At 42.1% G+C, this 17,916-nt stretch overlaps 1 protein-coding gene across 1 annotated transcript in view; it reads left to right on the top strand.

Moving 5' to 3' along the window:
• The first annotated feature begins 6,694 nt into the window (after positions 1 to 6,694).
• CDYL (chromodomain Y like) overlaps positions 6,695 to 17,916 on the top strand; it is a 109,186-nt gene continuing 97,964 nt past the window's right edge. The window contains exon 1 of the mRNA XM_068396937.1: positions 6,695 to 6,860. Coding sequence (XP_068253038.1) covers positions 6,837 to 6,860 — 24 coding nt within the window. The 5' untranslated portion in view covers positions 6,695 to 6,836. The remainder of the gene's footprint in view (positions 6,861 to 17,916) is intronic.

Below are 17,916 nucleotides of genomic sequence, written 5' to 3'. Positions count from 1 at the left end.
TGCCAGCCACTCTGGTTGAGACATCACAACAGTATTTGATAGTCTGACATCACCACGTTAAAGTAAAATTACCAGTCACAGAAAAATACAGGGTTGAATCTCGAAACTGAAAGAAAAACATAGATTTTTTGACCCATTTCTGATCTGCAAAAACTCAACTGTTAGATCAAAAAGTTCATATTCTTTATTCATAGTAATGCATTTCTATTGCTCTAGAAGACAGCTTTGCTCTGCATTTTTCAGTTTTTCCTTTTTCAGTTATTTAAGAAGAAAAGATAGTTAAGCTTTTTATTTTTCTCATCTGAATGGAAAAAGTTATGGTTTTTAGTCTTTCTACAATTATCAGAAGGAATACCCCCTTCTTTCTCAATATCTACAAATGTCCTTATCATGGAAAGCAGCTAACAGTTTACCACCCAGACTAACATTCTCTTCACTTGATAACACTGGTTATAGGATTTTGAAAAGGCTTGATATGTCATGTTGAGAAAAAAAAAATGCTGGAGATTTTTAAACTCTGGAAAAGTCAACCTGTAAATACCATACTCATAACCAGGGGAAAAAAAAAGTTCTCTATGAACAAATATCCTGCATGAGCTATACTGGAATATCTAATTCATTAAAAATCTGTAGCACTCTCTGTATTCTCTATAAAAATTTAGAATTTCAGCTCTCTCTCTTCTCCACACACTTACTCACTCTAAAACTGTATTTAGTCATGAGAAGTTAAATTACCGATTCCAGAGAAAAACAAAGAATGGCTATCTTTCAGACATAGTACCTACATTTACATCAGTTCTCAACCTACTACTTTTTTAGCTTATGACACCTCCTTTCAAAAACTGAAGAGGACATTCCCTATATTAATTTTCAGATAATGCACTCTTCATAATGATCATTACATTGACTATGAGAATGAGCAAACTGTTACAGATGATCAGCCATTTAAAGTGTTCTGTAAGGATAAAAGTATCCTTCAACTTCACTCCACACTCCCATCCCAATTCAACTATTAAGTTAGGATTTTGTTTTCTTAGTTGTTTTACAAACCAGTTCTCATCCTCACCAAGGCACGGGAAGCTACATTCCAGTGGTAAGACAGCACTACTTTGAATAGAGCCAGGGAGTTCAAGGAAGTAGCTAAAACTTTTTATCTCTGATGTGGATGTAAACATCTAGACTCTGCTGCTGACCAGTAGGGTAAGGTAAAAGGGCGAGCAATGTGATTGCGCAAGATTATTTTTATTTTAGATTTCCAGTTAGGGGCTTTTAAACAAACTTTTAAAAAGTTAGGGTATACCTGTGCACCTTCCCTGTCTATGTATGTTCTCCAATCAGCTATTCGCATTGCCTCTTCTGTGGAGCTTTTGCCTCATTCAAGGCACAGAGTGTCTTCTAGGAATAAATCAGGGATGTGTAGCAGACAGATTTACCAGGGACATAAAGAGACATTTATCTCATCTCTGTTACCATTGACTGCACGGCTCCCATAATCAGGGCTATCTATGCCTGTTTCTGTGTACTGATGGAAGCTGTCATATTTAAGATTCCAATTTCGTGTGTTGCAGAACCAGAAAGGTGGGTGGTGAAAGAGGCAGGAGAATGCAGGAAGAGAAAAGCAGGTCCTATAGATAAAACATGCATTTTGTCCTATGAGATTATAATTTAGTCCTACTTCTGTCACAAGGCTTCCATTTGATACCAAGCAAGTAATTTAAAACATAGTAGTCACGGATGGCTTCTGTATATATCTTTGGAAACTCAATTCAAGATGTTGGGTACCCAGCTGGAGTTACAGAAGCATCTAGTACTTACATCTGTAACAAATATCAATAAGAACGCTACTTTTAAAATGAAAGGTACTATATTCTCCTAGGTACTTAAATCTAGGCCTCTTTAATTGAACGGCAGAAATCAGTGGACATCTCTGAAAACATTTACTTTAATTTCATGTGTCAGTTCTACATGGGTAGAGGATGGATAACAATACAAACTCATTTCATGGGCAGATTGTGAAGAAACATTAATGGTTGTTAAAAAAAGTTATTACATTGAGTCTATCATGGAAGTCTACAAGGAAACAGTGGAGTATCAGCCAGCATTCTCTGAAAGCAAGAATTTGGGGAAAGAAACTACATACTTAACAATAAAGAGCTAGATATGATGAAGTCAGTCCACAAAAATTACCAAGAATCTATTACTATAAGCATAATTACCATTCTTCTCTTCAGTTATTTAAATCTGATCATGTTACTGTCAATCTAATTTAGAAGTCAATCTTTTGCAGATCAACAAAAGTAATGTCTTACTGGTTTAGAGAATTAGGAGACCCTCTCTTCTAGACTTCCATGTAAAGAATCTTGTTTAACAGTCTTTCCTTCAGGTGATCACCTTTTCCTCAATGATGTGTCACAGAACTAAACCCTTCTTTCTGCCTGAAATGACCTCTGTTTAAACTGCCCCCACTACAATGGGGGAATGGGAAAATGGGAAATGTAGTTCTCAGCTCTGTGTTGGAAGTATAGATACAGATAGCAAGAAATGCTTCTTCTAGCATTTTTGTTTCTTCATTTGAACTTAAGTGTCTCGGACCACTTAGAAGACAAGAGACTGAAATGGAGATGAGGAAGAGGTAAGGAAAGGAAGAGGTAAAGAAATTGCAGAGAATATCAGAGTGCAAGAATGAGCCACATTCTAGGTGTTAAGATGAGGACAAATGAGCATAGGATAAAAATAGGAAAGAAACAATATTAGGTGCAAAGGGATATTATGTATTTCATATCTAATCTGTCAGCATAGTTTGGCCAGTATGGAGTTTTAAATTATCCAGTTGTCTTAGATCAAGAAAGACTGGATCATAGAAACATGAGTAGGATTAATTTCACCTTTCTTTAGCCAGTTGCAGAATTGGTGCCATATTTCCAATCAGTAAAAATACAGTCAACAAAGTAATTCAGATTTAGACTTCAATTCATCTGACCAGACATAAGGCTCTACTTTAGGATGAGATGAAGCATACTGTCAATACCATTGACTATGCTGACTAGCTTTTCGTTGAGTGTGAAAAAGTAGCACAGGATGATTTGACGAGATGTTAATGCCTACAGTGTAGACCATCACTTTTAGCCATATCACTCCCACCTTTTGAAATCCTTCAGCTAATCCCTGACTGTATCTCAACTACTAAATGCTTCATTTCCAAGTCCTACTCCCAAATACTAAAAGGCAGATAATCACCTTAATATAACCCATCACAAGTTACTGACAGCCTACCATAAAGAGTTATGATCTTCTGCATATCAAATATGGCTGTGATCCCTTGGTGAGAGCAAATCCTGGAAATGTAGACCCATTCCCATCTAACACAGTCCTCTATATTTTCGTACTGTAAACTTTCAGCCAGCTGTGGCCTACCACCATAACTATTTCAAATTCAACTATTCCACCATCTATGAAGATCTTTATAGACATTACAATGGCACACAGTGAGGTCAAAATGGAGTTGACCTTTCAAATAAACTTGATCTCATGATCTGTACCTTGCCCATAAATTAGAACATTCTTCATTCTGCTAAACAGAAGAATGACTGTCCTCCTGACTTTACCAGGACTGCCACTATAGGCAGTTGTCCACTTCAAACTCGAAGCACTGTATGCGTATGGTAAAACATCCTGCCTGGCTGACATTGCCTGATTCTTTCTGAAGCTGGATTTACCGAGGCTGTTTCAGGCGCCTCTAAAAACATTTGCTGCCACTGTCAGAACTCAAACTGGCCTGGCTTTCCACTCTTCCTAGACTGCTCCAGTACTGTATTCCATACAACTTCTCTACTAGAAACATTTATATGCTATGTTAGTAAAGCCATTTAGGAAGTTGGTAGGAAAATTGGTTTCAACAACCAAAATATTGTTAAAAATTGACATGTCCTGCTTCAATGAGGACAGTGTGAAACACCTTCAGAAATAAGAAGGAAATGGTGATCTAGACTATTCACCGTACAACTTTTGGACAACTTGATTTTCTCTAGAGAAAGGAAGATAAGAGCAAGCTATCATGGAACTTGGTGTAGCAAAATCTAACTGCAAAACCAGGGCACCAGTCACAAAACCTAATACCTCTCAGATGCTTGAACCATAGCACTATCACATGGTATTTTTGAATAGTATGGTTGATTCTCCTGAAAAGTCTTACAAAGCAACAAGGACCAAAGGTCAGAATAGAAGGCAAAGAAGAATTAATGGCAATGCAAGCAATGAATATGTGTAAAAGAAGAACTTCTTTCACTGAAGATGAAATGTGGAGTGTGGTTGAAACATTAAAATTTAGTAGCAACCCTGAGCTTTTGTTGTTTCCTTGAAGTACTAAAAATAGAGCAGTACTGATGAACCATGTTTCTTTTTAGTCATCCAGAAGACAAAACACCCAAGACCTGGTTTACTGCAATAGTAAGACCCTTAGTACAAATTAAGATGTTCTATTCTTATGCCTTGCAAGCAAAGTAACATCTTCAGCAATGACTGCTGCCATCTCTTTGATAAAACATGAGTACCAATTACTTTAAAAGATTGTCCTTCAAAGGCTGGCTACAATGAAGGTATGCTGAGTACAGCTCAAAAAGGATTCAGACCACATCTTAGGAACTGTGAATAAATGCTCGCCTCCAGAAGGTAGTCACAGAGTTCCTAGACCGTACCCATCTCTATTTATTTTATACATAGGCCTATCCTTCTGTCAATGATCCTGTTACTGGCACTGAATGACCCCCATTTTCACCACTTAGATTAAGCCTAGCTCTTCAAGATCTCAAGAAGTGGTTTAAACACAGATCAGTTCTAACCTTTTCATAGACTAGTTAGGAAATTAGGAAAGTGTGAAAAGTATGAAAGTTGTTAGATGTTTTATCTGCACAAATGATGTCTATCTAGCAGTCCAATACCAGAATTTCAGTTATCCAGAAGAAGGACATTGACCTGGGAGACATGATGTATTTGTCACAAAGACTGGGCAGGTTAACCAAGTCTGAGAAAGGAATCTCCAGCTCTTTCTACATAAATCATCCAAAACTCATGTTTTCCGAATGGGTACCTGCTGGACAATGGTGCAAAACTTGTTTTCTCAAAGTAGAACGTTGAGGAGTTCCTTGGCTTTCCAGAAATGTTTTTGAAAGACTTTGGCAAAAAAAATAAAAATAAGAGGTAACTTGATCAAAAATTAGTTGAGTCAATGGGTTGGTTGATTACACAAACGTGATGAACTCTGCTTTAACTTGTGCTATTCTGTGGCAGAGTATGGCTTCCTGGTGTGGTATACAATAAGAACCACTCGCCGGAACAAATGCCTTGGTATGATAGAACGCATGGTAAGGCACTCCTGTCCTGACACTGGTTTTGTCCCACCCTTCAGCCCTTTGGAGATCAGAAACACCATCTTGAAGAATTTGCTCCTGAAGGAGTAACTCATCACATCTACCTTTGCACAACCTTGCCTTCAATTCATCAAGTTAATGGTTTACGCCATGGCACCTTATTTGCACAATTTGCTATGAAGCACCCCCAGATGACATAAGACGTGACAAAAACAAGTTGCGTGATGTAACTGGTACCGGACTCGTAACAAAGTCAACAACCCAGCTACTTTCTGTTGACCCATCGTACCAGGGAAGCTTTGATGGGGCCCTCCCAATTTTGAAAACACGGTCAGTTGGGAGATGTAAGCCACATATGTGTCGCTGGCAATGATCGTTGAGGGCTGCTTAGTTCCCGTGTGGATTTGCCCGTGTCCTTCACTCCCTTATGGCAAAGGCATTCAACCAAGTAAGTCTGGACGGACAAACGTTTGCAGACGTGTTGTTACACCGTTGCTTACACAAACGGTGGTGGCAGAGCAGGGCAACGGACTGGGAACTGGCCGGAGCCAGCGGAGGAGCGGGGCCAGGAAGGCCCTGGGGTCCGGACAAGGCGCAGTAGGGCGAGGCGAGGGGCGAGCGCGGGGGGCTCAGGGAAGGGACGAGGGCCCCGCACGCGCGTGGGCCCCGTGTCCCACCGCCGTCCCCGCACCACACCCTCCCCTCCAAACTCCTCGGCCGTCCCGCGGCCCCCCGCTCCCCCGGGCGCGGCCCCTCCCGCCCCCCGCGCCGCCGCCGCGCTCCGCTGAACAGACAATGGGAGATCAAAGCGGGGGGGGGGGGGGGGGGGAGAAGGAGGAGGAAGAGGAGGAGGATGGTGCCGGGGGCGGCGGGAGCCGAGGCGGAGTGGTTGCGTGTGGCGCTCTCTCTGCGCTCGATTAGTGTTCCTGGGGAGGGAGCGAGCGAGCGAGCGAGCCGGGGACGGAGGGGTGGGGGTGCGGGGCGCCGCCGCCGCCGCCGTGCGCGAGTGCGTGTGTGCGAGTGAGAGTGTGTGTGTGAGTGCGCGTGTGTGCGCGCGAGTGAGTGTGTGCGTGCGTGCGTGCCGGCCTCGCGGGGTGTGCGAGAGGCAGCGCGAGGGCGAGCGAGCGAGTTGCGCAGCTGCCGTGCGCGCAGCCCCGCCGCCGCCGCCGCCGCCACCAGCAGCAGCAGCAGCAGCAGCAGCACCTCACTGGCATTTAGCGAGCGGAGCTGCTAGTTGCGCTGGAGAGAGACGCGCAGGGAGGAGGAAGAAGAAGAGGAGGAGGAGGAGGAGAAGAAGGAGGGGAAGAGGAGGAGGAGGGAGAGGGAGGAGAAGAAGAAGAAGAAGAAGACGACGACGACAACGACGAGGAGGAGGAGGAGGGAGAAGAGGAGGAGGAGGCCACACGGACACCAACTGAAACAAAGTATTTCCAAACCAGCACCCAACTCCACCTTGTGAGGCTCCCCAGCATGGCTTCCGAGGAACTCTACGAGGTAACAGCCCCCGAGCGCCGGCCCTGCCCCCGGCCCCGCCGGCCACCCCACCCCACCCGCCTTTTTGTTGCTCTCGGGAGAGCCGGCGGTCTTGTCACCCACACTTGCTGCGGCTGCCCCTTCCCGCTGGGCCCAGCGCCTGCGTGTGTGTGTGTCCCCCGCCCAGCCTGGCCCCCCGCCCCCCCTTCCCTCCCCAGTTTTGCTGGAGGAGGACGGAAATGTGACTGAAAGGAGGAGACGGCAAAGTGTTACCCGTGGCCTGCCCTCCCCCCCCCCCGCCCCGGCCCACGTTCACGCAACACTTTGACTTCAGAAGGAGGAGGGAGAGGGGGTGCTGGATGGTGGGGAGCAGCGCTGACAGCCGCGGCTTGCCCCGGGAGTGAGCACGCCGGAGTGCGAGCCCGGCGGCGTGCAAAAATGTGTGCAAAGCCGAGTTACTGCCTGTGTCCGGGGGCGGGCAGGGGGGCTTTCCTCCCGGGTTCGTGTCTGTACCAAAGTCCTGTGCTACCATCCTGTGCCTCGGCCATGCAGCGAGCCGCGGTGATGCAAAATATTAAAATTTAAACTCCTCGGCTCTCGGTGCTCTAACGCTACGGTTAAGGTTGCGAGGGAAGCCAGAAGGATTCAAAGTTGAGGCTCTGACACGCCATCCTTCACTCGTCGCTCGGGAGGTGGTCAAAGGCTGTGCTGACGGGAGAGGGAGGTTTGGGGGTGAAGAAGGGAATGGGGTGACAGCCTAAGTTTGAATTTCCTGTCTTGTGTGTGGCAATTTCACATCCTTGCCCTTAATTGAAAAGCATTATGGTTCTCTTGGATCTGACTTCCTCGTTTGTATTTTTACAAGAAGTCATCCCTGGGAGTGAAAAGCCGTTGTTGTTTTGGAGCCATTCTTGTCTTTTGGGCAAAGAAGTGGCCACCCAAAACCAAAAACGCTTTTATCTCATAGTTCATGTGCATCCAGACAGTGTTCTGTAAAAAAATATTTATATCCAGAGGCTGGAAGGCTAAGGTCAAAGGGAGACAGACAGCCTTCAGGACACTTGACAGAAGATGTCTTACTGTACTGTTGGTGCACATGTGTCTCCCGTTAATGGAGTTACATCTGCGCTGCCGTGGGTGAACAGACCTGTAGCAGCCAGTGAAAGGTGCCCTGGGTGAGGTTATATTTTAGGCAAGTTGACTGCCGAGCAGAGGTGCTGAACTGATAGACTAGAAGACTGAAGGCCTGTATTCCCAAGGCAGATAAATCATGGTTAATTGCTTTGGCAAGTTTCCCCATCCTCATAATGTGGCTTAAGCCAATCTTGAAGGGATCATCCCTGGAAGTAGGAGAGAAACTTACGGACCACTCTGCATGTGAAAGAATTGCCAAAAACTTGCTTTGACTTTGGAAAAAGTTCTGTCGGGTTTGTGGAGTTGGGCCCATAGACTGTGCTGTGGCCAATGCTTGCTCTTTGTGCGTCGCTGTGTTTCGTCAAAGATCGACAACGGCATATCGGTTTCGATAGGCATAAAAAATGAGCAGAAAAATTCTATTTGCTGGACATTAGATTGAGGTTAAGAGTGAAAGCTGCTCATTAATCTTCTTGGTTGTCTTAAGTTGTGTTTGACATGTTGACTTGTGCAAAAGGCTCAGTAGTCTGTTGAGTGTGGCTGTCCTCACTGGGCAGGAGAGGTGTTCTGTTCATTGGGTGAAAGCGTTTTTTGCAAAACGCCTGAAGTGATAAACTGCTTTTTTATTTCTAAAATCAGACACATTCTTTAATGGTGTAAGTGCAAAGTTTATTTGAGATGCTGAAATTGTTAATGCTTTTGGACTTGGATGCGGTCAAGCTGTCTCATTTGCAATTTTTTTTCTCTAAATTGCTGTTCATTTTTGACAAGTTTTGTCTTATAATGAAATTTATAGCCATGCCTGAAAAATCATAAAATAATAAATAATTTAAATATAGTGAACACTAATTTGGGAAGTACGTAACTGCATGTTGACCTGAAATGTTGAATATTAGGTAATTTAAACCCTTCTATGAACTGCCCATGTTATTGACTGGAGTTTTACTTCTGTTTCATGGATATTTTCTTTGTCATTCATGCCATACAATATTCTTAGAATCTGGTAATTGCAATGCAGTGCCATTTGTTATACCACCATTTTTCCTTCTGAATCTTTGTATTGTGTCTTGATCCAAAAAAGTGTATAATCTATTTGAGATTGTTAGACTAAGTATGAATGCTTACTATTCCTGCTAAGTGCCATGGTTCTTCCAAATTGCAAATGAGAATTCCTCTTATAAACAGTAAAAATAAAGGTAAGTTCCTTTTTTGTTATTGTTTTTTAAGAAAAAAAAATCTTTATGGATTCAGTTGTTTTTTCGGTGGGATAATTTTTATTTTTACTCTGGATATCATCTCTGGCGAGAGGGTTCCGAACTGTAGGCCAATGATTTGGAATTCAAAGATCAAAACCTTGAAATACACTAACGAGCTGGAAGGATGACTTTGTTGAGCTGGCTGTATATCCTGTATGTCATTTGTTCCCAAGCATTTTAGAGGTTGTGGTAAGATTACCTGCTTTTTTTTTTTTGAGGGAGGAGGAGATCTGACGAAAATATGAAACTTTTATTGAAAAACGTTGAATAGACCCTTTTTTTTCTATATGGAAAGTGAAACAAGTGGTAATGTTGCCAACCTGTATGGGTGAGGCGAATAACATAGTTTTTCTGTTTGTAAGTTTGATTGTTCAAGTGACAACATGTTACTGAGGTGGACAGACTTGGAGAAACTGGCGAACAGGACAGGTAAAGGAAAACATAAGAAAAGGTGCCGTCAGGGTTTTTTTTCCTCCAAATTTATTTCAAGAGGTGTTGACATCTTATGGCATCTTTCTTCGTGGGTGCCTGCTGCTGTCTGCGTTACTGTAGCTTTTGGAAAGTCCTTTGTACAGCTGCAGTAGGGCTACTTTTTTTTTACAGTGTGACAAGTTTGCTTTGCTTTATGGACTGATTCCCACTCATCGGAAGATGTTGCTTATTCTCATCATCCTCACTGGAGTAATTAGAAGTAGGGTACCCAACTCATTTAGAAGGTTCATTTGGAAGCAAACTATGTTTGCTCTCTCTGCAGTCAAATCACTCGACCTCCTCTGGCAGACACTTGCAGTGGTGTCTGGTATTGAAATCATCCTGAATTGTGGTTGGCATGACAAATTTGTTTGATGAAATGTGGAAGTGATCCTATAAAAGTACTCCACAGGACAACTGTGTGTTAGCCAGCAGGTCAGAAAGTACCAATGGTGGTTGGTAGACAAATGCTAAAGCTGTGCTGAGTTTGGAAGGGTCTCTTACTTCTAAAATTTAATAACTTCTTTTGTACAATGTGTGGTAGAAATATATTGAAGTTCTTTGCCTGTTGGAGATTGTATCTAATCAAACAACCAAGTGTTTCCATCTTTCCTCTGAGAATTACTGGTACAGCTGATGGCATACATGGCCTGCTGGATCCATTTGGGTAACTGTAGTTACGCTTGGGCTATGGTTGCTACTCATATCAAAACATTCTTACTGGGTTTTACCAAGAAGTAAGCAAAACAATTTGTGTGAAATTTCCAAATGCACCTGTGCATTGGTGTCTTTTTTTTCACTCTGTGTTTCACCTTGACATTCCTCGTAACCTAAGCATTTTAAGGTGGCTTAATTGATTCCCATTAAAGTATTACAGGGTAACATATTTAAAATCCTGTAGTCCAAAATTATGCATTTTTGTGTGTTTTATAGAATAGACAATGCCTTTTTTTTTTAAAATTCTCCAAGTGTCTTGCAAAATACATATGCATTTTTTTCATCCCAATGTCTAGTACTCTTAAGGTGATACTTCACTTCCAATGATGATTCGGTATTTTTGGTTTTATTTTTAGAACTAAAGCCTCTGACATTAAATTGTACAGATACAGTGAAATTACAAACTGAAACTAATTTCAGGACCAACTGGCTGAAATACTATGGCCTTGCATTAGGCTATATGTCAAGTTTGATCACCTAATAAGTAAGGCCCAATGACATATATTCTATGGAAAATTAAACTTTCTGTATACAGTAGTGACCACAAATTTAAAAAATGTTTTTGATACTGTGGGCTGTTCTTCAGCTGCTGTGCTAGTTTTTTCAGTGATAGAGTAGAAAACTGAAGGAGAAATTATGTCATTTAGTTGAAAATTTGATACTGCATGTGAATTACCCACTTAAAACCAAAGTTTGTATCACAGCCCTAGTTACACTGCAGAGATCAGATCATCATGTTTTGTGTGTGTTTACTGAAAAGTTCAAACATTTGTTTTGCCTGAGTTAACTGAAAGGGCAAATCCATTATCTACAGTACACAGCTTGGAGTTTGTTGTAATTTCTTATGGTTATTTGATGAAAAATTGCTATTAACAATAAATTAGAATTGCCTGTTTGGGCAATAGCCGTTTTTTTTCCCCATTGAAACGGGTTCGTTTTATTCAACCTCTCTTGCAGGAAGTCCAAACTTCCTTGGGACCTATCTTCTGCTCCTTGTTTCTGATGTTCTGATTTCTAAATCTTGGTTAAACATGAGTAACACTTGTTCATAAAGGGGGTCTTACAGTCATTGAGCTGTAATGCCTGAATCTTTCTCCTTTTATTTTGACAAGTGGTGCAAATGTTATTGCTTGTTTCAGAAAAGGTAAAAGACTAAGACTTGCTTGACTAACCCCAGCCAACTAAACAAGACTAGGAGTTTACATCAGACCTGTTTGCATTGCTTCCACCCCTTACGAACTGTGCATCTGACTTAAAATAGAGTTGAGGATTAGCTGTTCATCCCCCTTTGATGACTTTTACTTCTTTAAACCAGAGCGCTAATTGCGGGAGCACTACAGGAATGGAGCCACCATGTTCAGCACAAGAAACTCATCTCTTTTCCATGTCCCTTGCCACACTGCTTTTCACCAGCTTGAGTTATCTCTCATCTCCTGTCCCAGAGGTCTAGACAGAAGTGAGGAGCTTTGGTGCCCCATCTTCTGCTGCTGCTGCCACTGGGGAAATGCCTGAGCCCCGGGGGCTCCTCTGGCGTGCCCTGCCCTCTGCGGGGCCGCTGGCCTGGCAAGGCGCTGGTGGCTGCTCCCAGAATTCAAACACCTGCGGCCAAAGGAATGAAACGCTGCCTGTGTCCTGTGTGGTATCACAAATGGTTCACAGATAAGGAGATGTTTTAGCAGTTTTTATGCACAAAACGATTTTGTACATACATGTAATAGGTATATTAAGAAAATAGTTTGTTTTTTTTTTTTTTCTGTGTAACTTGCTTTGAATTGCCCGTGTCCCTCAGGGGAAAGAAGGATGGGAGGGAGAGGAAGTGGGAGAGGGGGAGAGATGCCCCATCCACAAAGCATGCAATAATTCTTGCCTTTGCAGTCTCTGTCTTTCACAGCAGACTGTGATTTTATTTCTAGAGTTTTTTGGTCAATTGAAGATTGGCTAATGTGTTGCCAGTCACATTTAGCATTACGGAATAATAACTTCCACCTTACAAGGCTGTGATGTTGCAGAAGGTTGCTTCCACTATGCTGACTTCGGTACCTCTTGAATGAGGATAAATTATTGGACACAAAGGACTTAATGAGACGTGCCACAGCCCCTTGTTCCTCAGGAAGGTTGGCATAGCTGGAACAGCGTCAGCGATGCCGTGTGCCTCTTTGACTTCTCAGTAGGTGCAGCTTCATTTCTTCCTGACTGCTGTGGCGTGTCTGACTGGTGCCAAAGCGGTGGAAAAAACACGTTGCTAACAGTTACGGTTTCATCTCTCTCTGATAAATACTCCACGTTTGCAAAGACTGTATTTGATACAAAACTTTGACAACCACAATGACTTCTTAAATGTGTGATAGCTGAATGTGCAGATCCCCAGAAAGGTGATGGAACAACTTGTCCTTGGTGCTGTCTCTAGGCACATCAAGGATAGGGGGATCATTAGGGGCACTCAGCATGGCTTCACCAAGGGGAAGTCACGCTTAACCAGCTTGATAGCCTTTTATGAGGACGTAACCCGGTGGATAGATGATGGTAAATCTGTGGATGTGGTCTCTCTCGATTTCAGTAAAGCGTTTGACACGGTCTCCCACAGCATCCTCGCAGCTAAACTGAGGAAGTGTGGTCTGGATGATCGGGTAGTGAGGTGGATTGTGAACTGGCTGAAGGAAAGAAGCCAGAGAGTGGTGGTCAATGGGACAGAGTCCAGTTGGAGGTCTGTGTCTAGCGGAGTCCCTCAAGGGTCGGTACTGGGACCAGTTCTATTCAATATATTCATTAATGACTTGGATGAGGGAATAGAGTGCACTGTCAGCAAGTTCGCTGATGACACCAAACTGGGAGGAGTGGCTGACGCACGGGAAGGCTGCGCAGCCTTTCAGAGAGACCTGGACAGGCTGGAGAGTTGGGCGGGGAGAAATTTAATGAAATATAACAAGGGCAAGTGTAGAGTCCTGCATCTGGGCAAGAACAACCCCATGTACCAGTACAAGTTGGGGACAGACCTGTTGGAGAGCAGCATAGGGGAAAGGGACCTGGGGGTCCTAGTGGACAACAGGATGACCATGAGCCAGCAGTGTGCCCTTGTGGCCAAGAAGGCCAATGGCATCCTGGGGTGTATTAGAAGGGGTGTGGTCAGCAGGTCGAGAGAGGTTCTCCTCCCCATCTACTCTGCCCTGGTGAGGCCGCATCTGGAGTATTGTGTCCAGTTCTGGGTCCCTCAGTTCAAGAAGGACAGGGAACTGCTAGAGAGAGTCCAGCGCAGAGCCACGAAGATGATTAAGGGAGTGGAACATCTCCCTTATGAGGAGAGGCTGAGGGAGCTGGGTCTCTTTAGCTTAGAGGAGAGGAGACTGAGGGGTGACCTCATTAATGTTTATAAATATGTAAAGGGCAAGTGTCATGAGGATGGAGCCAGGCTCTTCTCAGTGACATCCCTTGACAGGACAAGGGGCAATGGGTGCAAGCTGGAACACAGGAGGTTCCACATAAATATGAGGAAAAACTTCTTTACAGTGAGGGTGACCGAACACTGGAACAGGCTGCCCAGAGAGGTTGTGGAGTCTCCTTCTCTGGAGACATTCAAAACCCGCCTGGACGCGTTCCTGTGTGATATGGTCTAGGCAATCCTGCCCCGGCAGGGGGATTGGACTAGATGATCTTTCGAGGTCCCTTCCAATCCCTAACATTCTGTGATTCTGTGATCTGTTGGATATAACTAATATGCAGGCCTAAAAAGCTACTCTTACTCTTCTATAATAAACTCCAAATCTGGTGTTACTGGGTGATGCATTATTTTTGAACATCTGTTGGAAGGATGAGCTCCACAGACTGTATTTGCAAGGTGGAAAGGGATGCACAAGTCTCTCCCAGTTAACAACTTCTCTGCCTTTGAGATTTTGGGTGGCTGGATGGCATGTGATAACCTTATTTGTCAATACATACATGGTTGTTTTTTTTGTTTACCTTTGAGTAAAACATTAATAATTTTCATATTAAATGTACTGTGTGCTTTCTCTGACAGTATAGTCTTAGTCCAGAAAATATCTTAAAAATTGAAGTTCTGTATTTTTTATTATCAAATGTATTCTTCAAAGCGATAGTAGCTCTCTAAGAGGAGCTTTTACTTTTCTAAGTTTTGATGGGCTTTTAATATTTACGCGCAAGAATTTTGTGTTCTTTGAAATAATTTCTTTGAACCTCTCTCCATATTACTTAGAGGAAAAGAAAATTGGCGTGTTACTGGTTCAGTACACTATAAAGGCAAGAATATTTACTGTTTTCGTAAACATGCTCAGAAGAGTTACGTGTCCCTTAATGGTGACCTGCTGTAGATCTTTTTCAAGGTATCTATGAATATGTATGAATACATAGAATAGATACGGATAAAAAACATTTTTTGACCATAGATTTGCATTTTTGAATGATTTTGAAGCCACTTTGCTAGCATCAAAAGCGAAATAAAGCAACTATTTACTAAGTATCTTTTAACTATATATTTGTTTTATTGAATAATGAAACAAAGTAACTACTGTAACTATCAGTTTTGTTGTGATCTTCAGTGAGGCTTTACATTTTGCAGTAGCACTGCATAAAATGTATTAGTATAGTTCTGATCAAATCTTCCTTCTTGGCCATGTTATGTCTGATGGTTTGTTTGTTTCATTTTTTTTGTGGGTAAAGATAAGGTATGTGTTTTAAGTGGCCTAACCACATTTGTAGTTGTGCCTCTCCAACTCTCCTGCCCCCACAGTTTCTGAAAGTTTCACAGCTTTTAAGTAAATTAAGTCTTAATGTTCAGTCTTTGCTGATTGTCATAGTAGCATCTGAAAAACCAAAACCCAGGGTTTATTTTGAGTATCCTGGATGAACAGGGAAGGAAGGAGTTGTACTTTTTTCTTTTTGTTTAAAAGTGACTTTGTGATTTTAATTTTGCAAAGACATTTAAATACCTCTCTAAGCATCTCCACTTTCTGTAGAACACTAGTTTATGGAAATTTGCTTGGTTTAGGGAATAATAAAAAAATTTGCTTTAGTTTGAAGATGCCACAGTTTAAAGCAACTATGGGAAGTATGTTGGGATGTGTTTATCATAGAAAAATGTTAGATGTACCTTTCGTAAATATCTGTGTAGGGGAACCATAGAGGTACATTCTTAAGAGTGTTGAAATGAATATACCTTAACTCCATAATACTTCCCTGACACTGTGATGTGTTGAATCTTGTGTTCAGTGGATATTCAGAAGTCTATAGTTTTTGAAGTTCTTTCCATAAAACGCAGTTCTTCAATGAAACGCTGTCTTGTATATTGACTAAATTTTTGTTATCAGTAACAATGTAGATATATGAAGGGTACAAAACAATTCAAAGTAACTTTGGGACAGTTAGCTGGATTATAGTTTGGCTAATTGCTAAATCAGGCTTGTTCTGTTCTGATTTCAGCACCTGATTTTCCCCAGTTGTATGTATAAAATATAGCTTGTGCTAGCACAGTGTGACTCTTCCATCATATTTTAGCGGCTAGGTCACTTACAAGGTTAAAACTAACAGACATGGGATTGTATCTCTAAGAAATAATGAGAATGTAAGACTATACCTACTGACACAAAAGATCCGTCCAGTCCAGCATTCTGATTCCTATCACAGGTCTGTAATGTCTTGCTGTAGAGGGAAAAAATGGAGAACATGGCACCGCAATAATCATTGGGAGCTTTCGTGGCTGGTTTTGTTGGGACCAAGGCGCATTTCAGCCTTGGTTCTAAAATGCCAGCAGCATGACCTGAGCTCCCCAGATGTTCAGAGCCCACCCTCATTCCCTGTGCACGCCTGCCGGAGGGTCGCCGCTGCAGGCTCGGGCAAAGATGGGCACGCCTGCGGGAAGAGCGGTGCCGTGCGTGTTTCTGTTGGTCCCGGCAGGGCACGGTGTAAGCGGCAGTACGGTATGATTGCCAGGTCGCTCACTCATGTTAGCACAATTGTTCATTGGGCTAAACTTTCATAATTTCTTTTCAGACAGCATTTCTAAACACTCACTGGGGTCTTCTTCAAATGCTAGAGTTTAAGGTGTTTGTACAAGTCTTTTCTGAGTCATAACCACTGACTACATTGCTGTTACCAAACACTGTATTAACTTGAACTTTAATTTTCATGAAGAGGTTGTTAGAGTATGTGATCAAACGAAACAGAAACACCAACTCTGAGTGAAATCTAAAGTCAGCAGCAGTGTATGCTCTAGATACCTGCAAACTCTTCATTGGAGACTTCATGTGCTTAAGGTCTGTATCCCGAAATAAAGTCTAGCTAACTGCTTTGTGTAAGTAGACTCCTAGTCTAGAAAATTTAGAGAGGAGAATATGGCCACAGAATAAAACAAATTGTAATAGTGCTTGTAATAATAATTCTAGGAATTAATCTCATGATTTGAAATTAGTACTATTTTGTAAGTGTAAATATAAACCATAGTAGATTTTACTGTAGTATAATCTTTCTAAAATTAGGAAGATTGATGGAAAACATTTCCTTATCAGGGATTTTTTTTCTCTGTAGGCTTTTTGCCATACAGTAACTCTATACCGTAACTCTTGGATGGCCCCTCATGTTTTCAGGGCTGGCACATTTTTTCCTTCTTGTTTGGGTCACAGATAAGGACCAAACTTGATCTTTGATTAACAGTGCTTTCTAAGAACAAAGAAACAGAAAGAAAGTAAAAGCAATGATGTTTACAGCAGACTGAGAATCTTGAGCTTTTGTCCTTAGTGTACTTTTCTGTGGAATTAGATCATAAATATATTTATTCTAAATAGATGTATTCAAAGGAACTCGACGGTTGAGTGAGCATTTCCAGCTAAACAATTTCTAATGCTTCCTGAAAGTGACGCTGTAGAGCTTCTTCCCCTGGAAGACCGAGGTGTCCATGGGAAGAGCTCACCACTGTCCTTTGCAGCGGAAGGAGTAACTAGATGTGCAAACATTCCCAAGGGCAACGGAAGTTTTAAATTAGTTCAGTTTTAGAGGAGTCAATCAATTTTCACTTATGATACAGTAAGGTCAGGAGTTTCAAAGTTGAAATTTAAACTGTTGGTGCACACCAGGTTATTTATAATGTATGTACATGGCTAGAGAAGGTTAAAACTCAGCTTACAAATTGTTTTCAAATTTGTTCTTTGCTTTGTCTGGTTCATATGCTTGGTGTTATGTACTTCGTGTTTTGATTTGGTTGTACAAAAGGGTGTGTGTTGAGTGGGAGAGTAAAGGACACTCTCATTTTAATTTGAAAAAAACATCTATAAGACAATGCAATACAGACGTCTAGGATGAGTTTATTATCATATGACTTTTGAGAGGTATGACTTCCAGAGAATTAACATTGGAAAAAGCTGTATTTTTACCCTGGTCATCAAGGAATGATGATCAATAACAACAAAGAATTTTTTCCCAGATGCCGATGGCAAATAAGGTAGCGTCCTGTTTCAAAAGATCCATCAGTGTTTCAGATTCTATTTCACTCATAT

Source organism: Nyctibius grandis, chromosome 3 (genome assembly GCF_013368605.1).
Source record: "Nyctibius grandis isolate bNycGra1 chromosome 3, bNycGra1.pri, whole genome shotgun sequence".
Classification (NCBI taxonomy): Eukaryota; Metazoa; Chordata; class Aves; order Nyctibiiformes; family Nyctibiidae; genus Nyctibius; species Nyctibius grandis.
The sequence above is the reverse complement of the archived record's forward strand: the minus strand, read 5'-3'. Positions and strand labels throughout refer to the sequence as shown.